Source organism: Melozone crissalis, unplaced genomic scaffold (assembly GCF_028551555.1).
Source record: "Melozone crissalis strain CALT ecotype California unplaced genomic scaffold, PUWL_Pcris_2 ptg000018l_1, whole genome shotgun sequence".
NCBI classification, from domain to species: domain Eukaryota; kingdom Metazoa; phylum Chordata; class Aves; order Passeriformes; family Passerellidae; genus Melozone; species Melozone crissalis.
Window position 1 is genome coordinate 18,223,800 of NW_026535796.1, and position 25,668 is coordinate 18,249,467.

Consider the following 25,668-nt stretch of genomic DNA (forward strand, 5'->3'; position numbering starts at 1 on the left):
CTTCTTATATAATCAAGTGCTTCTTTCTTGAGTTGTCTTGCTTCAAGTCAGCCTCTCATTCCAGTGTCTGTGGAGAATGGTGCGTCTTCTTCCGGAAACCATCAATAGCATCAATCTGGATCGGATTCTGCTGGATATCCACATTTTCATGAAGGTCTTTCCCAAAGAGAAGCTCAAGCAATGTAAGAGTGAGTTCCCTATTAGGACATTGAAGACACTCCTTCACACCCTGTGCAAGCTGAAAGGGCCCAAGGTCAGAGCAATCACTAGTCACATATTTTTAAATTGGATGTTCATGCAGTCTTTAGAGTATTTCCTCTTTTTTTTTCCTTCTCTAAAATTCCCCTTTTTTCTCATTTTAGATCTTAGATCATTTAACAATGATAGACAACAAAAATGAGTCTGAGCTAGAAGCTCACCTTTGTAGACTAATGAAACACGCTATGGAGCAGACTGGAAAAGCTGATAAGGATACAGAAAAAGGAGCTTCTCGCATAGTAAGTAACGATGTGTTGGCAGGGGAAGGGGGTGTAAAGCAATTCATTTAAGAAACAAACTAAATTTTGTGTAAGTAGTAATTCCCTTTTCAACATGCAACTAATGTTGGAAATACTCTTGTAAAGTCAAATTTTCATTTACGCCTGTTTTGGAAATTTGTTGTATGTGTTTACCTGAGTATACTGTGCATATCCCAGGATGAAGTACTCTGCAGGAAATTCAAATGTATAGCAAAAGTTTTATGCTGCATGGTACTGCATCTGATCTACTAAAAGTAAGCCATATCCAAAACAGGTTTTAAACACTTCTCAGAAGGAGTCCAACATCTTCATGATGTTCTTGCTCACATTCTGTGTATCAAGTGGCTATGTAGAACCCTGATCACTTCAAGGTTTTCTTCATCTTGGAAGCTCTGTATCCAGCTAGCAGGTGTGAAGGTGTCATGGGTTTGTCTGATTTATTTTTTATTTTATTCTTGGTTTTAAAGTCTTCTTTTGTTTATTTATTTAGGAGGAAAAGGCTTCGAAAGCCAAAGTCAATGACATTTTGGCAGAAATATTTAAGAAGATTGGCTCAAAGGAGAACACCAAGGAGGTGAGTGCCCCCTTCCTGCAAGAAAGAGAGCATGATACACTAGAATAGTGTATGCAACAGTTGTAGTAATACATAGCAACTCTTCCTTCCCAGGGTCTGGCAGAACTGTATGAATACAAGAAGAAGTATTCTGATGCAGACATTGAGCCCTTCCTGAAAAATTCCTCACAGTTCTTCCAAAGCTATGTGGAAAGAGGCCTCCGACTGATAGAAACAGAACGGGAAGGGAAAGGACGCATTGCTACTTCTACAGGTACGTTATAGCAAAACTGATTGGTTTGTGAGAAGCAGAGCTAGAACAGTTACAGGTCTCCTGGTAGAAATTAATATTTGTGTACATTTATGGATTTCTGAAGCAAGGCATTTTCTTGCCGTTTGAGTTGCTTCGTGAGGCAGCATTCTTTGTTTACAAACCCAGAAGTTAGAACCACACTAAATGTAGAAAACATCTGAAAGACTTGGCAGACACGTGGTTCTAATTGCTATCCTGTAGTGTGGATTGAACATTTGCCTGTGTTTCATGTGTTTGGTATCAAGAATTGGTTCTGCAAGGTATAAAGGTGGTTTAAAACAGCAGTATCTCCTTTGACCTTTTTACTAAAAAACATATAGGATGCTTTTAATAGTATTTCTTTCTGTGGAATTGGAAAGCTTATTTTAAATAACATGAACTGTTTCTGCAGAATTTGTGATTAATTGGGTGAATTACTGTAAAACTGTTTGTTGCTGAGTCTTTTCATTGCAGATAAATACAAAGGAGTATTTAATGAAATATTAGGGAAGGAATGTGACAAATTATTAGCTGACAGTAAAAGCTGATACACTGTCTAGCAAAACTACCTCTAACCTTTATTTCTTACACATTTCATAGTGTCCTGCGAAACTTTAGCCTTTTTTCTACTACTGCTCCTTCTCCTATCCCTGTATTGTGGATTCCTTTAGGAAGATGGATTATATGAGGTTCTTTTAGAATTTCCTAAATGTGTCCACCTATGTAGGACAGAAAATTCTACCTTGCATCGTAAAAGTCTGTACAACTGAGAAATACTAGTTCAGCAGTTTTCAAAACCTAATTTACGTGCCATGGTTGTCTTTTTTTTTTTTCTTCCCTAACTTTGATATAATAAAACATGCTGTTCCATACTGCAACAGTGCTTTATTTAGATTAAGGTATAAATGCTTAACCTTTCTTCTCCTTTTATCTATTTTAAACACCCTTGTCATAAATTAGTGAGAACAAATCCTTGTCCATTATAAGTCTTAAGAAAGAATTTGCAATTCTTTTAATAATGGAAAAGGTTTTTTCATCATGTAAATTCTTTTTCTAGTCTCTTGGTAGGGAAGCTTTAAAAACCTTGTTATGTGCGTTCCGGGAATTGCTCTTTGAGACTGTGTTGGAATAAAAAGCTTCAAGTTGCACAAATGAGAGATAAAGAGGGGTTAGAATCAGTGGTAAGCCCAAAAGTAGGACTAAACTAGAAAAAGACAGATAACTCCAAGTATTTCTCACCTTGCCAATTGCTCAGTTCTCCCCTTGAACATGTTCACTGCTGATGCACAGCAGCATCTTCCTCTCCCTGCACTGTTCTCTTCAGCTGTTGGTTTCAGCACTTCTAGAGCTGAAACCTCTGCAGCCATTCCTTAAATTTCTCCATTTCTTTTCTTGGTTTTCAGTTGTCACTTTTGCAAGGAAATGAAAGGCCAGATATATCTATACTAGCAAATGCAAATAACTAGCAAATGATAGGTTGGTTAATTCTTAATCCATTGCATCTCATCACAAGGAACTGACCAAGAGGTTTATGCTTTTCTGATGTTTTAAATCTTTTAACTCTCCTTCCCCTCATCTTCCAGGAATTTCTCCTCAGATGGAAGGAACATGTGTTCCTGCGTCTACCCACACTGTATCTTCATCTATAGGAAACACAAATGGGGAGGAAGTGGGGCCTTCAGTTTACTTGGAAAGATTAAAAATCCTCAGGCAGCGTTGTGGCCTTGACAACGCAAAGGTATTGTACCTGACAACACTTGTAAAATCCCCTGGAGAGGCACTTGATTTGCATGCACTTACTTTTTTTTTTTTTTAATAAGAATTCAAATGCCAGAAGGCAGATTCCAATCAGAATTTATGATCTTTCATTTATAATGCATGTCCTAGCTACTCACTGCATGTCACTATGCCTAGTATAAATGGCTTTAATCTCACTACTTGGCCAAGTAGGCTTGCATTTCAGTCTGCTCTGTCTGCATTGCTGATGATGTGTGCAGGCTGTTTCTACAGGCTTGTAGCTTATTATCATTCCTTGATGGGAAGTTGAGTCTCAGAAAGGTCCAAACAATAACTGTTCTCTAAAAGTTAACGCCTCAGAGATTAAGGATGTGGAAATTCTAGACTTTCTGCTCTAAAACTACCATGAGAGCTGATAAAACTTTGAAGTTTTATATATTTTGGGTGTATGGATACTAAGGTGCAGGAATGATAAATGAGTTTAGTACTGGAAATCTGTGGACCCAAATTTCTTACAGTTCAATGATCTGTGTGTTAGGAATCTAGTGCCAATTCCTGAAATTTGAATTCGGCCATGTGAGAAGTGATGTTTGCTCTAGGAATAGTCATCTAGATGCATCACTGTTTTAACCTTTGACACAAATTTGAGTATCAGCTTAGAGCTCTGGGGAGGGGAAATGTTTCCTAGATCATAGTAACAAGGTAAGTAACTCAGATGGAAATATTGGCAAAAGAACAATGAATTGCCACTTTAAGTCTTTTACAGGTTCAGTCTTGCCAGTTTCCTCTTCTCATTCTTCCAGAAAATTCATTGTCTGCTGATGTTGCACATAGGCAGGGATTTTTCTCTTGTGTTAGAATTTAGGCTGTTCAAGACTCTGGCAGTCTATCTCAGTAAAACTCTAATCTGCAGGGAATTTTTTGATCTTGTAAGACTAGCTTCTTTGTGTCCCTGTTGACATAAAATTAAACATTAACCACTCAGATGATTGAGCATAGTAATTAGCTTTGCATGGTTCTGACTTTGACAGGAGCTGACTTTATTGCTCCAGATCCACTTGTGTTGTGGTGCTCTTTCCCTTTCCTCTGTTTTTATTGCTTGAAGAGATGAAAAGCCGTTGATGATGATTTGTACATTTTATATGGCCTTTACCACTATAGGTCTTAACACTTCCCTTTTCTCCCTCACAGCAGGAAGACAGACCCCCTCTGACGTCTCTGCTCTCTAAACCAACACTCCCTACAGTTGCATCCTCTACAGATATGCTTCACAGTAAGCTCTCCCAGCTGCGTGAGTCCCGGGAGCAGTACCAACACCTGGACCTGGACTCCAATCAGACTCATTCCTCTGGCATTGGAACTACCCTGGCTTCACCCTCTTCTGCAGCAGCCAATATTGATGACTTGAAAAAAAGATTGGAGAGAATAAAAAGCAGTCGCAAATAGAGATGCAGAGAGACGGTATCGCTGTTGCTTGGGGCTGGCTTCAGCTTTAGTTTACTAAACTAGAAGTCTTCATAGTTAAATGGCCTCGTTTAGGCCTAATGTATACAAACTGGTTTATGTATAATACAGTGGATTTTGGGGGGGTTGAGTCATTGTGGCACAAGTATTTGTACATAATCTGCTTCTCAATGAGCATCTCTTTGACAATAGAAGGCTGTCTGTGTATTAGTTTTAGTGTACAGACCTGTAAACAACCATCCTCTTGCTCAGACTAGTTTCTCATGACTTGGGGTTTTTATTTGTAAAGTTGTCTTTAAAATCTTTTCCTAGTTCTTGACTCTTAGAAAACCTTTAGTGATTTCACTTTTAATTTTGTGAATTCTTCTCCATGTAATCCTTGAACTGTTGATTCTGTATGGACACATGGCATGAAGTAACTAATTTAAGTGTCTTTTGTAAATAAAGGTTTGCATTAACTATACCAGCCTCTATAGGAACAGCAGCAGCTGCTGGTTAGAGGTCACTCTCTATTTCTGAATGTTAGTGACTGGGCATCTAGAAACTGAACTAAGCTGACGTGAACCTTGGGATTTGGATACAGTGTAGGGAAGATGAGTGGAAATACACTGTCTGTGGGTGCAGTCCTGAGACTTTGCACTCTTCTATGAGCAGTAGTACATTTTTTATATAGTTGCATTTTTTGTTTTGGAATGTTTCTGTAACTTGAAAATACTTAGTTTGCTGAAATGTTTATTTTGAATTATCTAGTCCTTGTGATGCCTTTACTCAGATTGTGGTCCCAGCTGAGGGAGCTTTCTTTGAGGGAGCCTGCTGCTGATGATATGGAATAGAGTAGCAGTGATGTATGGTCAGTGGACTCATTTATCCTGAACTCATCTGGTTAAGCAGTGTTCCTCATGCAGGTAAACCTCACTCACTACATTCTTTTTGCTCTTAAGCATCAGATGTTACCATTTTTTAACTAAGATACCTAATAGAACTAGTCTGCAAAATTGTAGCCACTTTTTTTTTTTTTTCATGAGTGAAGAGCCGTTTTCAGAAGCTCCAAATAATGAAGATTTAAGGCAGACACATTGCGTATCCTTTCTCGCCCTTTCATTTCTAGGGAGGTCATGTATTTTCACCTTACTGCTGCACTTCCATGTGAAAACTGGTTGTGTAGCATAAATTGCACATCTGTTCCATAGCTAGAACAGAGTTATTGAAGGGTTGGACAGGCAGGCTTAAAATAGCACACTTCTACGCTAGACTTTTAATCTCTTCCATGTAACTGCTGCTTTTGTTGTTTGCTGTGTGGACCAGCAGTCTCTGCCTGAGAGCCATTGCTGAAACTGTCTTGCCTGATTACAGTAAAAACGTGACTTTAAATTAGTACTTGTACTACAGATCTGTGCCAGAGCTTCTGCAAATGTCTGAAATCTTCCTTTCACAGGACCCCTAGGCTGGGGTTGCAGTTGACATAATGCTGCTTGGTGCTTATGGTGAGTTTGCACACTGTGATAGCAGGTGATCACGAGCGTTCTCCGTCCTGTGTTAACTGATATGATGCCATTCATTGCTCCACTGCCTCCATTTAGTAGTCATAGTCTCCTCTCATAACCTGAAATGGGTGTGCACTTGTGGAACAGAGCTCTGTTACAAGTGGAGGTTTGGCCCTTATTGGTAAGTGCTGTGGTTTTGTGCACTTAAACCAGGGCAGTTTGTGAGTAGTTTGTGTTGGCTAGAGTTACTGCCACTACCTCTCAATTACTAGCTGCTCTCTGAAGCTTAGTGACATTTTAATTAATCCATATGTTCCTTTACCATATTCAGCAGACATTCTGAAGAACTATTTGTTAATTAGCTCAGGATGTAAAACAGCAATGCCTGCAAACCTGCATAAACTATTTTAAATTTGAAGCTGACTCAGAAGTGAAATACAGGAATAATTGAGTAGCAGAAGATATAGTTGTTTTTATGAATGAGTTTTTACCCTGTGTCTTTGTAGTGTTTGGTTGGACTCAATATCCTGGGAGTTCTGAACTAAAACTTGTGCACATAAATTAATAAAGCCTAATCTTTAGCCCAGACAATATTTAAATAACATTAAACTGAATTTTAAAAATGATTCTTCTGTATTGTTTCTAATAAGTCAATATGAACAGTGACTTTCTCCAGAAACTGTATGGTCCTGGTTCCCCTCTTTTATCACAGATTTGATAGTAGTGAAGGGGTGAGGCTTAAAATTTAAACATTAGAAGGGCTAAATATTTTCAGTGTTCAATATATGTGGTTATCAATGACTTTAAACAGCCATGAAACTTGAGATGTTGAGGTTTTTTTCTTCAGATTTCATTGAAAGGTTGGTTTCTGTGCTTTATTTGGGAAAAAATGTCATGATTGTTTTAGTAGAAAATTGGCAAGTCAAGAATTTGTGTTTACTCTGCTGTACTTCTGGGTCCTCAGTGGTCCACAAATTCCTACTGAAGAGGAGTTTATGAAAGACTGAAGCTTGTTTTTGGAGAGATCCCTTTGTAACATAAGCAAACAGCTATAGTGCAGGATGTTTTCACTGCAGGCTTTGACAATGACTACACGAATTGCTTCCTTCAGAATTTTGCTATGCATTGGAAAATACACAGTGAGGACCCAGCACCACCTGCTGTGTAGGAACTTACTGGAAGTGCTGCTTAATATATTCAAGCCACTATTCCTTTGTAGGATGAATTGCACACAGTGGTGCTGGTATTTATTGCCGGCTGTTGTAGTGTGAACAATGTCTGTCTGATCAAAACAGCTTCTAATTGCTTTACTTTTGACATTGGTGTCTTGTGGAATGCTGCAGGTACTGTAGGGTGATTATCTCTGGTACGTACATGGATCAAAAACTAGAACAGAATATTAGTTGTCTTGAAGGGAGGAAAGGGATGGTGCATGAAGGCACAATCTTGCTTGCTGTGACTGACAAGGCCATTATGTGGGGTCCAAAACCTGTTGATTGTAGGTGATGGAAGGGAGGGGAATTTGAAGCACAACAGGTAATTAGCAGTATAGCTAATGCTGTGGTACTCCTGGCTACTGTCATGACTTACATACAACCGCATCTAAACTCAGCATGAATAAAAGGAAGAAGATGGGTTTCAGAGCTTTTATTTTCAAGGGATAAGACCTTCCTTTTCTCAAGTTGTAAGGATATAACTTGTTTTACTTCAGGATCTTCTATGCTTATGTTTCAAAGAGGAGCATTGTAGCAAAACTGAGACGAGGCAAGGTAAATGCTTCATCTATCGCCCTTGATTTTCGATGACTTTTCGTATCCACTTTTTCAGGCGGAATACGTGGGTGTAAAATCCATATTTGCCATCTCGGTCACAGCCTTCTCCCCATGAAACTATTCCCACTTGATACCAACGGTTGTTATCTGGGTTCTAAAGTAAACAAAAAATGACATTGGCAGGAGGAGCAAAAGACCTTGATGGAATCACTGAATCATTAAGGTTCGAAAAGACTTCCAAGATCAAGTCCAGCCTTCGACTAAACACCACCGTGTTAACTATACCACAGCACTAAATGCACTCTTTCAGTGAAGAAATTCCTCCTGATGTCCAACTTTAACCTTACTTGGCTCAGCTTGAGGCCATTTTCTCTTGTGCTTTGTTTGACAGGAAGAAGAGGCCGAGTGCCACCTAGCTACAACCTCCTTTCAGGAGGTCTCCCCTGAGCTTTCTTTTTTCCAGACTAAACAAGCCCAGCTCCCTCAGCCACACCTCATAAGGCTTGTGCTCTGGATTGTTTAGCAGCTTGGTTGCCCTCAGATCTAAACCTTGGATGTGCCCCAGTCTGTTTAATGATGGATGCTACTTTGGGATTCAGACTGGCACCTCCAATAGAGTTTGTTGGAGTAATTTTGCCTCTACTCTTAAATCTCTAATTAAGAATTGGCCATCACTCATGCATCCTGCAGGTGATCTCCCAATATGCTGAGAGCTCAATATAGAAATGGAGCTAGATGACTGCATGATTGGTCTCCATTGCTCACCTTAGGCATGACTTGGGTTTGCTTCAACCACTCAGCAGTGGCTCAACTCTGCTGCTTTTTTTAGACTGAATTTCAGCACAGAACAAACCTATCTTCATATGTCTTATAAGCTTGAACTTGTTGAACATACCTTCATTACAAAAGGTCCTCCACTGTCCCCTTCACAGGCATCTCCTCTCTTTAGTGCATCAGGACTGTAACCTACAGGCAAGAAAAATGGACATTTGACTGTAGGGCAAATGTTGCCCGTGGTGTTGGCCATGTTTTCTTTAAGGTTTTGGGATCAATGGCATAAATATTTTGGGACCCATGAGAGTGCTGACACTGTTAATTTGGACTTCTGTTTTTCCTACATGTAAAAATTCTAACTTTGCATCTGTCTTTGCAGCAGTCTTGAATCTACCCTCTGCTCATTGTTTTTTCATCAGAACTGGTGTTAGTGTCAGTTGCACTGACACTGTGCAACAGCTGTAGCTTAAGCTACTGTGCTTCTCTTGTCTTACAAACTTATTTGTAATAATCTGTTTTCCTTCTTGTTTTATTTACTATAGAGGTTCACTGTTATCCCCACTTTTACTTTCCTGTCACTTAAGTTCTGCTTTTCCTCTCCCCAGCTGTCTTCCTAAAGTATCACTATGAAGAGGAAGAGGATTTCATTCATTCCTGATAAACTGGATAGTATCTCTGCACATTCCCATCACCTGTGTCTCCATTTTTTCTGTATGTCTGCATCTCAGCTATTTCATAGAATGTTGTTTAGAAAGAGAATCCATAAGAGCTCTGTATTTTCAGCCCACCTGTGTAATTGGCTTCTATCCTAACTAAAGCAGTCCCATGTATTTAGATGCAAGCAGCACAAATTTAGTCAAAAATCTCAAGGCTTGCTTGTAGGAACTGATGAACTCTGCACAAATGAAGAATATATCAGAAACTATTAAACTGGTACATAAATCCATAGTAACTTGAATTCTGTGTGCATTTCCCTTCTCACTCAAGGGTATGATGCTAGAAGAGATTTAGGAAGACAGGAGCCTTCAAAATATGTGGCCCTAAATATGAATGGGCTCCAAAAGATTGAGACAAGCTAGTAGATAGGATAATAGTTGTGCAGCCTTTAATTTAGGAAGTCACTGAACTGCTCTGTACTAGTGAAAAGACAGTTTTATTTGTGCTTATTTCTCCCACAGCTGCTACATAGTACCATTAGACTAATGCCTGACACAGGTTGTTGTTGCAGACTTTATTCTTAGCTTTAAGTTCTCCAGCTTTCACATTTTCTGAGAGCTGAGAAATTTTTTATCATGGGAAAGTTATTCTTTGTGGAGGGCATTTGCAACTTTATCAGAAAATAACCTAGCTGCATGAGTCACACCAGGAGCTCAGAGCCCTTGACTTCTGTGGCAAGCTGTGCCTGTGACTCCAGTGTTACTTACCTGCACAGAACATGTTGTCAGTGACTTTGACTCTGGTGGATGCCTTGCAGGTACTTTGATCTACAATGGGCACGTTAACTTGTTGCAGAACTGTGGGCAAGTTGGAGGGGCTAGTGGCCCACGTTTCTTTCAAGTTTCCCCAGCCAGTTACCCTCCCTTTGTAACCTGCCAGCATCAGCCTGTGGAAGGAAGCACAAGTATAATTAAATGTACTGTAACAGCTTTCTTCTGCCTGGCACTCTTAGTGCCAATAGCCTTGAGAAGTCATGTTTCTCTCTCTTCTCACCTCTGCACGACTTCTTTGGTAGGCAGGCAGACAGGATGGATGTAGTCACTGAAGCTGATGGGTCTCTTTAAGTGCATGAGTGCAATGTCTCGGTCCATGTTCTCTTTCCAGTTGTACTTGGGATGGATGATTATTTTATCCAGCAGAGCAATCTTCTCTTTATTCTTTTCATATCTGAAATAGTTATGAAGGAAAACTCACTGTACAGTAGCAGCTGAGAGTCTTCTGGAGTTTATGATACTCTCAGCTTTGTACCCTCTGAGACAATGCTGAGACATAGGAGCACGCTTTTAGATTTCCCAGGCTTCCGTGCTCCCTTTCACTTCATCCTTTAGGATCAGCAAGAGAAGCAAATGCCCCATTAGATCCTCTTATTGAGAGGCATGTGACATTAGTTATAATACTTCAGTGGATACTGAATGACAGCCCAACTCCAAAGTATCTCATTACTTCAAGAGGAAGTCTAGTTCCTTCCACTTCACTCAGACTCTTACTTTGCTCTTACGTGCTTGCCAATCCGCACCAATATGTCACTTGTACTTAAGTTCTTGTCCCAGGGTGGATAAAAAAGACAATGAGCAGCAGTCAGGATCCAGCTGTCACTGATGAGGCTGGCACCACACAGCAGCTCCTGAGGAGACTTTTTGTAGAGCATCACCTGCCTGAGAGATGAGGAGGAAGGAAGTCCTTAGCAGGACTAAATGGGTCCTAGTGTCTTGCAGAAAGCGCAGATTTGGCAGTGAACAGGAAACAGCATTGCTCTATTCTGACAAAATGGAGTGAGTAGCTCTGTGGCAAGTCTTCCGTGGGCATGTATATCCTCTGTAGTAGGCCATTTATTTACCCCATTTCTTTTACCTGATGAAGTTTCTCATCCTTTTCATTCCAGCAAAGCTGGAAAGAGGAAGACATGAAGATGAAACACACCAACACACTTGCTTTCTCCAGTGGTTGCATACTTGATTCAAGAGGTGAGTTTCTTTCCAGCTATTTTAGTACTGCTCTGCCAGCCACTTGGAGGAGCTTTGATTAGAATCTATAATTTATGCACGCTGCCTAAGATAGGAAAGCCCTTTTATTTCTACCTGCTTGAGCTGAAGAGAAGGAAAGCACAATTCCCAAAGACTATGTGAAGACAATACTTGCCAGGGGGAGCTGCCAACTTCTGCATCATCCCCACCAACAATTCTTCCTGTGTAGGAATCCAACAGCTCCCTCTCACTTTTGTCTGTTATCTTTTTCTTCTCAAATAAAGGACGAGTGCCACAATCTGAAAAAACAAGCAATCTTGGCTTTGCTACTCTACCTGAATCACAGTGGAGAACTGTTGCCTGCAGTCAGCATGCGAAGCTGGAAGATCCTAGAAAGGAAGTGCTTACTAGCTCCATGATTGGAACTGGATATTGACTTTTGAGAGTTCTTCAAGAAATTTAAGTATCTTCCCCTGCTTTTAACAGCTTTTGGCTAGCTGATGTTTCTGAGGAACAGTGAATGGGAAGAAGCTAAGATACAGCATGTTTGCAGAAGGGCTATCCCTTCTGCAGACATGCTGTACCTAGAGTTTTTGCTCACCTGCTTCACCTGAACCAAAAGTTTTTTCATCAAAGAAGGGTTTGAACTCTTTAGGAAGAGTAGAACGTCCTGATAGTCCCTCAGACTCTTGGTTCTCATCCTCTAGCGAGCTGTCTGAGAGATGGAAAGACAAACAAGGCGCAAAAGGTTTAAGTGTAGTTGCCATAATTATCAGCAATGTAAATGTTCCTTTCCCCACACAGTAGGTCTGATGAAGGAATGATGTTTTAAAACAGTGCTCTTTTTAATGTGCCTTGTCCACCAGTGTGAGTTTTCAGGGAGAACAAGGCAGGTTAGTACACGTGACATATGGACAAACAAGACTCCCGTGTGCATGGGCACGTACATCCTTGTCTATTCCTCCCAGGCCAAGCATTTCATTCTACTCCTGTTCTTTGCCACTGCCTCAAATATGGGCCTACCCAAACCTAAGCAGATTTCTCACCGCAGTAGTGCAGATCACAGTAGTCAAAGTAGGGTGATTCATTTGTGACACACCAGACACCCTCATCATCTCTGTCTGGATTCCGACAGTAATTCTCCTGGAGCTCCACTTCTGGGTCAACTTGTTTTCCATGGAGCACCTCTTTGGCTTTCTCAGAGTTCCATGGTAGACACTTAGCTCCAGACACAGTGACTGAGAGAGTCCCTGTGTAAAGCATGCCTTTCTCTGGTTCACAAGGCTCCATTGGTGCAGGTTCTGCGGCCCGTGGAGTGAGTGGGACTGTTGTTCTGTCTTCACCTGGAAAGACAGAGGGCTCTGATTTAAGCCACAGCTGTGCACTCAGAAGTGCTACTAGCAAATAGTACCAGAGCCCCTTAGTAAAGCCTAGAGTTCCATGGGGTCTCCCATGTTATGGAACTCCCACTGTGTTTCTATGCATGGGGTGGCCCTCTAAAATATTGCAGTGTCAGAGATGGTTCAGCAGTATGTGAAGTGAGGCTGGCACTATTCTTCACATTTCTCTTTGTCACTAAGATATGAGGAACAATATCGTGTTCCCTTCTGGGGCATCTTTGAGAACCAGCTCAAGGGATGGGTAGGTGTCTCAAGCATCATAATTCTGCTGTATTAGCTCCTTCAACACCTTATTCTAAAATGCATAACTAGGCCATATTTGGGGGAGCCTTTTACTGTGATATTCTACTAAAATAGCAAATTTATCTTTTGCCAATGTTTCTAAATCTAATGATAAGTGAAAAATTTTCCTGCAAGACTTCTCACACTTTTTCTTGCAAGTGTTGTAATGACTGCAAGTTTTAAGCAGCATTTCCTGAAGGAGTGGGTACCCTGTAATCTCTTTTGGCTGGGCCTCAAGGTGCCTTCTCCTTCTGCACAGGGGGAGTCCCCATGTGAAGAGATACCCCATTTCACTATTCACTCTGGTGGCACAACAGCCACTGGGCAAGTAGTGTTCCCCTTTATTGGTAAGGCTGCTTCTCTTTTTTGACTCATGTCAACATGATTATAAAAGGTCTGTGCACAAAGGCTTTTCTAATCCTGCTACATCCATGCACACAGGAAGTATAACTGTAAGATACTGCAGGTCAGAAATTAACTGGTGAACAGAGGTAGCACAGATGCCTGATGGCCTCATGAGGCATCTGTGCTACCTCTGGCATCACTCCTGATGCCTGGCCTCAAAGCAGAGCAGTATTTCTTTTCAGTTTGTTAGATTCTGCAAACCAGAGCAGTGGTAATGGCTTTTGAAATTTCAAAATAACCCCATGTCAAAAAGGTTGCTGACCTCTAACTTTTTCTTATGAGTTGTTGCTTCTAGTCTCTGTTTATGAAAGAGAAACTTCTGCTGTATGAGAAGGTTCTCTCCTTTACCAGTTCTTCTGAGACAGAGGCCAAGGCCCAGGGGAGTTGGCTCTGTACTAGGGAGAAACGGGAATGTGTACGTGTAGGGGGATGATCCTCCATGTTCAGTTCAATGATGAGAGAAAGGCATCTTCTCTTTACATGAGACTGTGAGTATTAAACTGCACACCTCTACAGGAGAGAATGGGAAGGCAGGCAGTCAAGGACAAACTGTAGTTATTTTGTCCTAAAGGTAGGAATTCAGACCAAAAAACATTATGACTCATGGCTGTCTCTAATTCGAGACAACTGGGCCAGGATTTTGGGGTGACTGACTAGAAAATACTGTAGTACATTCCAGGGTACTGCTGACACTGGTTTTAATTTAGATCTAGATTAGCATAATCTAGAGAAAACAGCTCATTATGTATGGGCAACTCAGTGACTTTTCTTCCTCAGCTCCTTTACCCTTTAAGATGCAGATTCTCTACTCCTGCTGACCTCTGTTCATGTAAGCATTCCCCCTCCTTAACCCTCTCCTTGACTGCCTTAGTATCAGTGTCAGTGCAGTGTTTTGCTGTGAGTGAAGGGCTCTCTGGAGTGCTGGGGCATACCACACACGGGGATGGGACACGCCTCCCGTTCTACCGTTGGGTCTCGGGTATAGCACCATGGGCCTTCTGAGTTGTTGTCTGGGTTCCTGCAGTAGTTCTCAATGAGGTTGGGATAAATGGTGGCATTAAATCTAGGAGAGACAAAGCTGGTTAGGCTAGAAAGGAAGGACACTGCAGAAAACTCTTAAAGGGATATGCAGGAGATGAACTTACTTAGGAATATGTGGATATTTGCTTGTCCACACTTGACATTCAATCCCAGACTTGGTTTGGCTAATTGTTCCCCGATAGTTCTGGCCCAACCCAAGAGCGCAGTTGCCTGTCAAAATCCCAACACGCAGTGTAAGCCAGTCAGAGGAATTGGATGTTGCATTTTTCAAGGTCAGAAGTACCATCTCACATATCCCTTTAACTTTTGCTGGGTGCATGAGCCTTCAATAGCAGAGGCATCCTCTTCCTGTGAGAGGAGCACACAGCCTAAGCTTTCTGTGCTTCATCAGAGGGAGCTATCCCTGAGGGCTCTGTGCTTTGCTTTGGCTCAGAGAGGCTGCTCACACCTGTGTCACACAGACAAGGATATTCGCTCCATACTATTTCAGTGCACAAACCAGATTGTTTGTTGAAATGATTACTGGGGAAATAAAGAGTAAGACATAATTTCAAATTCCTCCCCTAGTATTTTTCTTTAAAATTAGATGGCTTCTCCAACATCAGTTTAATTTTTTTTTCTGTACAATCTCTGCAGGAAGCAAGTTCCTGGCACTCACTGTATCAAGGAGATTGAGGTCAGCATGAAGTTCATACCTTCTAGACAAGCATCCAGAACTGTCCTGGCCTTTCCCAGGCCCTGACATACTAGCAAAATAAGAAGAAAGAGACACATTATATGAAAGCAATCTAAATAAGCATCATCATTTGAACCAGTTTATCATCTAGGGACAAAACACAAGTGCTTAGCCCTGGAAAGTGAGCTCTTAAAAGAGGGAGCCATCTTTCCAGGATGGGACAGTGCATCCTAAGGAGTAACAGTACCTGCAAGAATCAAAACAACTTACCTTGGTATTTTGACCAAAATATATCCTGTAAAAAAGATTTTAAAAAAATTAGAGACACAAAGCATCAAACCTTTCTTGGCTACTGCTATTCAAACCAGTAAGAGAACATCCCATCACAACAAAATACAAGACTAACCTAGCTCTGTTTATACCAATTACTACAGAGTCAAAGCAAAAAATGCAATAAAAAACCACATTCCCACACATCAGACTCAGGAATCAAGACAATACTGTTGTTTCTAAGGAGACCAAAGATGTTTACAAACTTCATCAACCTGCAGAGCAAGTAGTGCAGTGGGCAAGCAGCTGAACCTGGAATTTCTAAGGCCACAGATCACATGTAGGTATTGGCTCTCATCTCTGCCACGCAGCCTGAGGCTGATTGCTTTTGAAGTACTCCAAAGAGGTAGTGTCTTGCTGGCTTAGCCTCCTTGTTTATCTGTTGTTTTTTCGGGTGTGAAATTCTGCAAGACACCAGCCTTGGGGCTAGGAGCAAATCCCAAAAGGATGCAGCACAAATTTGGCAGAGTGAGTGAGTCTGGAAACCAGAAAAATGGGCAGGGTGTATAGAAGCTCTGAGGAACCTGCACTCAGTGTTTTGACTACTGTACCAGTGCTTCTGTGAGTGTCTGGGATAGCAGCTCATATGTGTGTGATACCATGCTGGGCTAGTGGAAGGTGCTATTCAGGACCAATGGCACCTTGTCACTTTAAGCATAGAGAGGGAGAGAAAAGAAGCTGAGCTTTCAGGTGTAGTCTGTGTAGTGTCTCAAGGAGGGAAGCTCCCTAAGGAAGCCTGAGCTTGCCATGGGGTGTGCACTCATCAGCCTCATCTTTGGTTCACAGAATTGAGCATTACAACCCTGGCCCCTGGCTGTGTGGACAGCCTGCTGGTGTCTCCCTGCAGAGGGTGGCTGGGGGATGTTTCCTGGTACGTACCGTCTGATCGGTGGATTCAAGGGCTTCGAAAGCCTCCTCATAACTGCAAATCTCCTCCAAGCACTCTCGCTCCAAGTTTCCCTTAAGCATCTCTTCTAGAAATCCCTTGTTGGCACGTCGGTGGCGCTTGAGCAGTGATAACGCCTGCCCCTTTTCCAGGAAAACTATCAGGTCAGAACACTGCCAGTCAAAGGGCTGCGCACAGCCAGAGGGCACCTTTGTCTCCCCTTGCAGTTTCCAAAAACTGCATGCGGCTGATGTGGTGATCCCACAGCCCAGCCTCCCCCAGCCCACCACACAGAGAGGAGAAGCCCTGCCAGGTCTACACTTGATGATCAGAGCAGCCTCTCTGGAATTCATCCCGTCACAGCTCCCATCACTTACAAGGAACAGAAGCGACAGAGCGCTTCTTCCTCAACAAGGCTGCTTTGCTCATTTGCAGTTAGATAGAGGCTTGTTTGCTTTGAGCCCGCTGGTGACCCTGTCCCCAGCCACTGTATTTCTGTCTTGCAAGCCTCAGACCACTGTGATAAGCACAGCTTGGTTTCATTTCATATTCAGAGCCCCTGATTTGAGACCTGGAGACATCTCTTCCCCTACACAGTAGTGGGTCCAAGAGGACTTAACCTCATGTTAAGAAAAGACAGTTAGAAGCTCTAATAAAAGGAGCAGTGGGCAGGAAGGTGGCATATTTTGTATGACCTAAAGTTTCAATAAGAGACAGCTGGGGAGGCAATGGAGAATTGAAGTCACCTAGGTCAGCTGAGAAACTATCCCCAAAAGCCCGATGGTTATGTTAGACTTGATCCTGGACAAAGCCACAGTCCCCTCCTGCCATTTCCCAAGTGACTCATAAAATGCACTGAGTTGCTGTCACCAGCTGACAGATGCAGCTGTGTCCTCCCATGTTCACTCCATTCTCAGCACCCTTTTGCTCCCAGCTTCAAGCTTTTAGCCTGTCCTCCTGACTTGAGGAAGAAAACTTGCCACCTGTGTTACCCCTGGAAAGAACTATTCCCATCTTCCTCCTGTCATCTACTGGGACTTCTGCCCTTGAGTCTTACCTCCAGCATGGCTCAAGGTGAGGTGCAGAAGGCTGGAGAAGAGCAGGCCCCTCAGTATGCTGCTTTTGGTCTGCGCCATGCTGTACAGCCCTGGCTGCAGGGGAATTGCAAAGGAAGCAGAATAAGCAGAGTCACAGCCCTGCTGGGTTAATATTGAACCAGAATGAAGAAACAGGACTCCAGGTCGTGGTGTGTCAGGGACAGTGGGACTCTTATCCCTCCTCTCTTGGCATCTGTCCCTCCTGTCAGAGCATCTTTGTTTCCTTACTTAACTTCCTATTTCATATCTAGGAAGATGGCATGAGTAGTAAGAGAACAACTTTGTCCCAGGGCACAGGGAGAACTGGGGCCAGAGAGAGGTACCTCTGCCAGCTCACAGCCATCCCAGCCAGAGAGCTTGCTCCTTTTCCCTGGCTTTGCTCCCGTGCAGCCCATGGCACCATCACTGACTCCCCACCTGCCTGACTCTTCTCAAAGGCTGTACTCAAACGCAGGAAGACTTTGAGACCTCCTTAGTCATTCCCAGTCCTTCTCCTTTTATCTGCAAGCCCCCCTGATTCTCCCTAGTGCTGAGTTGTCTTTCCTTCCCACAGTTATCAGCAAGCTCAGCCTCAGCTATTTTGGCACCACAACACACAGTTTCAGTGCTCCTCCTTCTCCCTTGCCCATGACAATGAGCAGAAAGGATGCCTTTGACAGCCCAATTGGAATTTAAATTTTCCTCCCAGTTAGGTTAGTTAGCAGTGCCATTGGCAGTGCATTCTTCCCAATACCTTATAATTCCCAGCTGAATGGAGGAGGATGAAGCAGCATGAAGGCTGGGTTTCCCCCTTTTCTTCCCCCCATAGTGGAACGTGCTAAAGTCCATCCAAAAGGAAACAGAAACTCTGACAAGCAGAGAGCTAGCACACCCAAAACCAGCCAGGAAAACAAGGGCTTCCAGGAACAGGGAGAGAGGAATGGTCTGGATGTCATGACATCAGCTATTAAGTCAAGAAGTGGTCTACCAGAGCTGAGAAGGCTCTAATGATTGCTACAGCAAGCAGACTATTGGCAAAAGTGGCAAAATAGGGCATCATGGGGGTAGTCTCAGGAATTGCCACATGGAACAAAAGTGCCTCCTGCCAGCAGGGAGCATATTTTGTGCTGTGCCTCTGTGCAACTGATACATCTGTAATGTTTATCTCCATAGAAGAGTGCAAATATTAGCATTAGGGTGGCTGAGGAATGACTCTGGACACTGGTACAAAGAGCAGTTGCAGAGGCTTCCTTCCCCACATAATAGGAGTATCTCCTGTTCTCATCCACACACATCTCTGCTCCTCGCTACGGATTTTGGAGAGACACCTTTAGGAATGGCTGGCATTCCCTGGGTGGAAATGACCTGGGTGGAGACTGTGTGTATGGGATTAGACACAACCCTAGAAATACCCATCTTACTTAGCAGGGGAAGCAGCATTTAGGCAGAGAGCACAGGCAGGGACAGGGAAAAGCACAAACAAGAGTGGTGAGGTCAGAGCAGCTGCTGTGTCCCACACAGCCACCTCCACTCCTAACTGGAGGAGGAGCAGTTTTCCATCTCCTCAATCACTTTCATTTCTGCATCTCTGTTTCTTCTTAATAATAACCAGGCAGCATTTACACTGCAGCTTAAGTCAAGGTTGTTATACTTATGCATAGATTTTTACCCTCTCCTTGTCTTTCCTTTAAAGGAAAAGTCTTACCACCTTCCATGGGATCATGCAGAATATAAGGCTAACTTTAAGTAACACTACAATTCAGCAGTTAAGCTTGGTTATCAGATAGGTATGAATATCTTCTAATACCTACCTATGCCATCTTCCTTAAATGTTATTTCTGCTCTGGTTCCTACATTTATTTTGTTGCTTTGTAATCGGAGATTTTCACTACATCCTGGGACACTTTCCAGCCCTTTCTTGTGTCTCACAACAATGTTAGTAATTAAAGATGCTGACTCCTCACATTGTGGCCTTTTTCATTCCTTAATGTGCTTCTAGGGCTCCTCTCTGTTTCTCCCATTCCCGTGGTTAGCCTCTGCAGCAGCACAGCATGCATCAGCTGTCACCTCTCCAGGGGTGTGACTTCCACCCCTCCAACATTTAACTCTTCCATTCCTGCAAGCAAATTTTTATAATTTCATTTTCTCTCTGCCTTCACTCACCCATGGATGATTGATGCTATTTTCTTTCTTAGGACAAGAGAGCTAAGATACCTTTATCATCCAGAGTGACGGTTTGTAACACAGTTAGGAGTTTTGATCTCTTTCCTTCTATGTGTTGATTCATCTTTTTAAGTAAAGAAAGCCTTTGGCAATTTTTTTTTCCTGTGTAACACTTTTTCAACTTTCAAGGAGCAGAATATAGGGGGTTTGGCCTTGGCCCATTTTTTTTGACCTTGGCCTGTGATGGATAGTTTGCTCGTTCAATAGTTGAGGCATTTATCCATCTCTTCCTAAAGGGAGTTATACAGTTTAATCAATGCAACACCTTAGATACAATCACAAAGATGAAACCCTTATCCCTTCACACAGGGGTTCCCCTGTCCCTGACAGGCAGAGGGCTGCCAGATGGGGTCTCCTTCCCTTGTAGCCTGTTCCTTTTCATTCAAACATCTTGGTCAGGTTTAAACCAGTTTACAAGTTGGCCAGGGATTGAACCCTGACTGTGGTGTGAGGTTTAAATGTAACACTTGTGTGCATGCCTGACACCTGGTGTCACCCTGCCAGCAGGAAGGACCCCAATCATCCAAAAGATCTTGGCACTTGTCACCCAGGAGTGTTGCAGCAGCACCCCAAAGCTTTGGTGAAGCCCTGCCAGCATGGTGGACTTCATTACCCAGCAGAGCTGTGTGCTTGCTGCTTGAGCCTGTACTGGTAATGGGTGCGCAGATCTCCAGCCAGCTGGGTAATCCACGTGTCTGCTGTCCCAAAACTTAACCCTCACTGGCACTGAAAGGCAGCATGCTGTGTAACTGCTCCCCATGCCAGCATATGGCACCAGGCAGGCACACATCCTTTTCCTTGCTATCCTTCTTCCCTTCTCACCAGCATCCTGACAACTGCACCAAATGTAATGCACTGGCATGAGGGCTTGTTATGGATTCCAATAAAAAAGGCACTCAGAGCCTACAATGTAGTCATTAAAATACCATTTACTGGACATAATACCAGAAAGGGAATGGCATCAGATAATCCCACACTCCTTCAGATGCTGCAGAAACCAAGCTAAACAGCACTGCACAGCTATCCAGTCAGGCCACAACACCCTGTACAGATCCTATCCATGCTGAGGTTCACCAGCATCATGGTCTTCAGGGCTTTTATAGGAATTTCCTAGGAGTAAACAACTTTATGCATCATTTTGCTGTCAAGAAAAAGGTTGTTCACATGACAACATGCTGTTTCTAAGACAAAGACATGGTGGTGGCATCACCACCAGGGGCCCATGGGAATCGCCTCCTGCTGAATCGCCTCCTCTTCTCAGAATTAGCCAGCTAGGTTTATCTTGCAGCCAAGAGATACGTGCAGCACGGCACAGACATGCTCCCCCTACTCAGATCAACAGTCAGGTGAACAATGTTTCTGTGAAGACCTCCTAATTCATAATTGCTCCTTCTGCTTCTCTCCTGTTACCTTGGAATAAAGAAGCAGGTCAGCAATTTAGGCAACAGGGGTCTGGGTTTTCCCTGCCCCTTCCCCCCACTGCTCCCCCTTCTCTCCCAGTTCTGCTGTGACAGAGGGCACACGCTTCAAACACAGCACATGAGCCCAGCTCCAGTGAGAACATTCCGCAGCTGTGTCAATATTTGAGTTTGGATAGGCACCAAAGAGAGAACAGTAGGAAGCACTGCACCTTCAAACACAAGCCCACTCACATGCATGTGCTTCAAGCAGCTCAGGGAATACTTAGCTCACATGCCCCTGTAGAGAAAATAATTAAAAATTAGGACACCCAAAGGTTTATCAACCGAATTCATCCTCCATCTTTACATCACATCAAAGTGTCATGGATCTCACTCCAGCACCTTGTCTGCAAACATGTCATAAAAGTTAATGAAAAAAAAATTAAACCACAAAGAGTGGCTTTTAGGAGTGTCACATAACTGCATTCATAGCACCCCAAAAGGGAATTATGCTACTTATGATTCCCTGGTGCCTTGTGCAGTGGGCATAAGAAACTCAGAGAATTTAAAACCACTAAGCAAGACTAAATAAAAAAAAAAAAAATAGAGGAATTGCAGATGTTTGAGAGGCATAAAACAGAGCAAGAATAGCTAAAACTGAGGATTCAGCAAATCAAAGTGGTGTTCCTATAACATGGAAAGAGAGTGCAGAGCAGGCAAGTCTGAAAGACCTGTTAGGTCTGGTATTGTCAACTCTTCCTAGGAGGTCAAGTTCACATAGCTGTGCTCTTCATTCCTGCAACAGGACTAATTTACATCAGCATGCCTCAGTTGGCAAACAGGGACTGAAGAAGATGGAGCAGAGGGGATATTTGGATGTAGTTGTGGCAGTGCTGTCTTTTAATGTTTTGGTGCCGGGCTAGGAGAGAAGGAGAAGAGAAGAAGCAAGAATGTGTGGAAGAGAAACAAGGGAAAAAATTATTGAACGCAGTATGAACGTGGAGAGGGAATGGACAATCTTCTGAGCAGGGATGAACTAGTCAATTTTTATGTGGAGAGGTGAGGAGCCTTTCAGCTAGGGACACTGAAAATTGCACAGTGAGACACAAAACTATCCTTTTCATGAACTCAGATAGACTGTGTAGTCACCATAAGCAAAAGAAACTGACAGCAAGCAAACCAGGTGACAGTGGAGAAGGAGCATCCAGCCCTAGCTCCAAGGCAGGACTTTGCTTCTGCTAATTGTGTAAAATGCTCTTCATATTACAAGCTACCTTGTAAACACTTGGAAAGCTGCTAACCAGTAATGTCTGGCACCAGCATGAACTTCAAATGATCAGAAGTGTTGCTTAGCTCCAAGAGTAAAAGCCCAGGAAAGTGCTTGAATAGCAGCAAGTAATTAAAAAACTTGAAAGGAAGGCACTGTTCAAAGTCACTGCTTTGAGACTTTTCCTGCCTTCCCCACAGTGCACTGTCACTGACTGACAATGTAACACAGGCAGAACAGAAGCACTGCTCATTAATGCTGTGTCTTCTCTAGGAAGTTTTCCCCATCAACAGCCAATGCCTTCCCTGTGCCAGGCCCAGCATGTGGCGTGTGTAGGCTCATAGCTTCAATGAGCAGCTAGTGCAAAGACCCAAGTTTATACAGGCAGTTAACCCCAAGACTGCTAATGCTGAACCACAGGGCCTTGTTGCTTGTTGCTAACAGAAAGATGAGAGAGCTAGGTTTTATTTTGGTTTTTTACCTTGTTTTTATAAGTACAGAAGACCAGCCAGGGCATGTTGGGACAGCCAGGTATCAGTCATGACCTCTACCACTTTTGCCATGTCTCCTGAAGCCCATCCCCTCCTGGATGATGGCCACATCACTCAGTGAGGCCTCATCCTGCACCATAATGCTTTTGTCCTCAAGCTCGGAGAGGATGATTTTGATTATATCATTTGCTGGTGGACACATAGCTTTTGTCCCATGTGCCCCAGGATCTGGGATCTGCTTTTAGACTGGTAAGTAGCAATGCAGTGACTGCTGGCTGAGGTCAGCACTTCAGCCTCACTCACTGGCCTCAGCACCTCCACCATGAGCAGGGTGAGCCCTGCTATAAGCCCCCCCTGCTGGCCCTTTCTCTGTGGCTTCGTCCTTGCTGCCTGAGGTAGGCCCACAGCAAGTGAGGCCACTGTAGTGGCGAGTTCCTCAAAGTCCTTTTACCACCTTGTGGGTGAGCACATGGTGCACAAGGCTCTGGGGAAGGGCGTAGCCCATGCCACAGAGCTCGCACTTGCAGGGCTTGCCAGCCAGGTGGGATTTCGGATGGCACCACAGCTTAGTGGCCAGGGTGTAGGACTTGCTGCACTGCCTGCAGGTGCAAGTGCAAGCACATGTGGGTACACAAAGAGCTGGAGTTGGCCAGGTGACACCCACATATGGCACACTGCCACACACTTGGGACCAGCTGGGCCAGTCCCAGCAGCCAAATGGATCTCCCTGTGCGTGCAGAGAGAGAGCCAGCATGCAAAGGCCTTGCCACACTGCTGGCAGGACAAGGGGTGCTGGCCAGTATGCAGGGCCTGGTGCTCCTGCATCTCTCCTCTGGGGCAGCAAACCTTGTTACACTGGGTGCACTGGAATGGCCACACAGCCCCAACCCGTGAGTCAACCCGTGGGTCTTGAAGCTCCCTTCTGAACTGTAGCTCTTGCCACACTCTGTGCACAGGAGGGGCTTTGTGGTCAAGGTGGACAAAGTGGTGCTTCTTGGGGTGGCAGAGCCACATGATGGCTTTATCATACTCGCTGAAGCACCACATGTGTTCGATCATCTCCTTTTGGGACAGAAATTTTAGGGTGTGCTTGGACTGCCAGAGTAATCCTCCACCAGCTGTATATACTCCTCCTGCCACTCGGGGCCCTTCAGTAAGCCCTTCCCCCCATGCTGTAGGAAAGCCAGTTTGAAGGTTTTGGAAGCTTTGCTCTCCTTCTCACAAAGCTCTGCAGTCTCTCCTTCTGTAGGACTGGCCTTCTGAGGTTCCTGCCCAAGTGTCCTGCCACCAGAATCCTTCAGGCACTTCTGGAGTGTGCTGGCCAGAGCATGCATCTTGCATGGCTTGCCAACCAAGGGAGCACTGAGTCAAACCCTGCTTGAGACAACAGATCCAGGTCTCCAGGACTTGCTGCCTGCTGTCCCGTTTCCACTTTTCTCTGCTGCAGATCTGGGATCTACAACCTTATCCAATTCTTTTTTGCACCTGCCACTGGTCTTAATGGTTGAGATGGGCTCGACATGCTGATTCTCAGTCCCTAGCACGCTGGCTTGTTATGGCTCATGTTTGGAAGCTTCTTGCAGCCTGTGAAAATATTTGGTGGACAGCCTGCTAACACAGGGTCATTGAGGACTGTGGTTTTATCAGCTACCACCTTGGAGACCTCGGGATCCCCTGCACAAACACAAAGGCATGATGGGTGAATTAAGGCTGGCTGTTATGTTGACATGATTGCTGCTGGATAAGAGAAAGATGAACGCTGGAGATGGATACTCTGCTATGCAGTAATCCTGGGGCTCTGTCATGAGAACCATTACTTTTATGATCTTTTCCCCTTTTAAACAGGGGAAGAGGGACGAATCTCTGATTTCTCACTACAAGACAGGACCTGTGCAGCATTCCTATTGTTTCACGACAAGTATTTCTACGACGTATCGTCATGACTGGCATAAAACAGGGCGACACGCTCCTTTTTGGACTGGCACTCCTAACAGCGATGCACGGTCCGGACGGCCGTCCCGCAGGGGCTGCAGGGCGCACACATGCCGGGGCGCACACCCAACGCTCGGGAAGGCCGGGCCGCTCATCCCACCCACTCTGGGCCTCGGCACGCACCTACGAGGGGCTCTGCCTGCGGGGGTGGCCCGGGCCCCCCGCGCCTCCGCAGCCGCCCCCTCGGCCTCGGGCGCTCCGTGCCGGCGGAACGCTGCGAGGGAGCGGCGGACGCGCCCGGACGGCGGCCGGCAGCGGGCGGGGCGGGGCGGGATCCCCCGGCGGCGAGGCCGCGCTTCCGGCTGGCGGTGGTGACGGGCGGGCGGTGGCGGCGGCAGGTACCGGCACCGGCGGGGCGGCGTGGGGTGCCCGGGGAAGGCGGCCGGGCCCCGCCTGCAGCAGCGGGGTCCGGCGGCCTGTCCTGGTGCTGCTGGGGCGGAGGAGCGACCCGGCGGCTGGGGCTGAGGCTGAGGCTAAACGGGCCGGGGCCGGGCCCGGAGCCCCGAGCGCTCCGCCCGGGTGTTGCCGGGCTCGCCCTGTGTGAGGGAGCGGCTCGGTTCGTCCGCGGTGCGCGCCTGGCGGGAAGAGCGCGGCTGGTGAAGCGCCGCGGGCACCTGGGCGGGGAGAGCCGGGCCGGCCGCCCGCGGTGTCCTCGTCACCGCTGGCCGGGGCAGGCGGTGCAGGTACCGCCGGAGCGGCGCCACCGGGGCTGCTGCTGGCTGCTCCCGACCTCGGCGGCTGCGGCGGGGCTGGCGCTGGGGCTGGCTGCCATTAATCCCGGTGCCCAGCAGCAGGGGCTGGTACTTGTCCTGCCTTCAGGCAATTGCCGTGTACTAGGGGACCTTTGTTTTAACAGTGTAAATAGTAAGTCCGTGAGTCTCGTGAGCAACCTTGAGGTTCCCTCAGGGGTCTCCCAGGAGATGA

At 44.8% G+C, this 25,668-nt stretch overlaps 3 protein-coding genes across 14 annotated transcripts in view; 2 read left to right on the plus strand and 1 right to left on the minus strand.

Annotated features, from left to right (window-relative positions):
* Positions 1-5,941, plus strand: part of CKAP5 (cytoskeleton associated protein 5) — a 53,401-nt gene extending 47,460 nt beyond the window's left edge. For 5 of the 6 annotated variants that reach the window (XM_054274963.1, XM_054274957.1, XM_054274962.1 and 2 more), the window contains 6 exons: positions 65-253; positions 363-497; positions 1,009-1,092; positions 1,186-1,345; positions 2,947-3,101; positions 4,292-5,941. In XM_054274963.1, coding sequence (XP_054130938.1) covers positions 65-253; positions 363-497; positions 1,009-1,092; positions 1,186-1,345; positions 2,947-3,101; positions 4,292-4,546 — 978 coding nt within the window. In that variant the 3' untranslated portion in view covers positions 4,547-5,941. The remainder of the gene's footprint in view (positions 1-64; positions 254-362; positions 498-1,008; positions 1,093-1,185; positions 1,346-2,946; positions 3,102-4,291) is intronic. The other variant, XM_054274960.1, reaches the window with a different exon arrangement.
* Positions 5,942-6,036: 95 nt separating this feature from the next.
* F2 (coagulation factor II, thrombin) lies at positions 6,037-19,279 on the minus strand. The gene is made up of 14 exons (XM_054274964.1): positions 17,353-19,279; positions 16,289-16,452; positions 15,350-15,374; positions 15,099-15,149; positions 14,508-14,613; positions 14,295-14,425; positions 12,322-12,618; positions 11,877-11,990; positions 11,447-11,574; positions 10,799-10,962; positions 10,305-10,478; positions 10,019-10,197; positions 8,716-8,786; positions 6,037-7,974 (listed from the first exon to the last, which is right to left on the minus strand). Exons 1-14 carry the CDS (start codon positions 17,429-17,431, stop codon positions 7,831-7,833), a joined length of 1,827 nt encoding a protein of 608 aa, XP_054130939.1. The 5' UTR covers positions 17,432-19,279; the 3' UTR covers positions 6,037-7,830.
* Positions 19,280-25,022: 5,743 nt separating this feature from the next.
* ARHGAP1 (Rho GTPase activating protein 1) overlaps positions 25,023-25,668 on the plus strand; it is a 182,821-nt gene continuing 182,175 nt past the window's right edge. For 6 of the 7 annotated variants that reach the window (XM_054276377.1, XM_054276386.1, XM_054276379.1 and 3 more), the window contains exon 1: positions 25,023-25,082. The gene's annotated coding sequence lies outside the window, so the exon portion shown is untranslated. The remainder of the gene's footprint in view (positions 25,083-25,668) is intronic. The other variant, XM_054276382.1, reaches the window with a different exon arrangement.

Excerpts from the sequence above, each read along its gene's own strand:
- F2 (XM_054274964.1), bottom strand. The coding sequence starts at position 17,431 with ATGGCGCAGACCAAAAGCAGCATACTGAGGGGCCTGCTCTTCTCCAGC. Across the intron at positions 11,575-11,876 it reads TTTTGGTTCAGGTGAAGCAG|ATTGTGGCACTCGTCCTTTA; the intron begins GTGAGCAAAAAC and ends TTGTTTTTTCAG. Across the intron at positions 10,198-10,304 it reads ACCAAAGAAGTCGTGCAGAG|GCTGATGCTGGCAGGTTACA; the intron begins GTGAGAAGAGAG and ends TTCCTTCCACAG.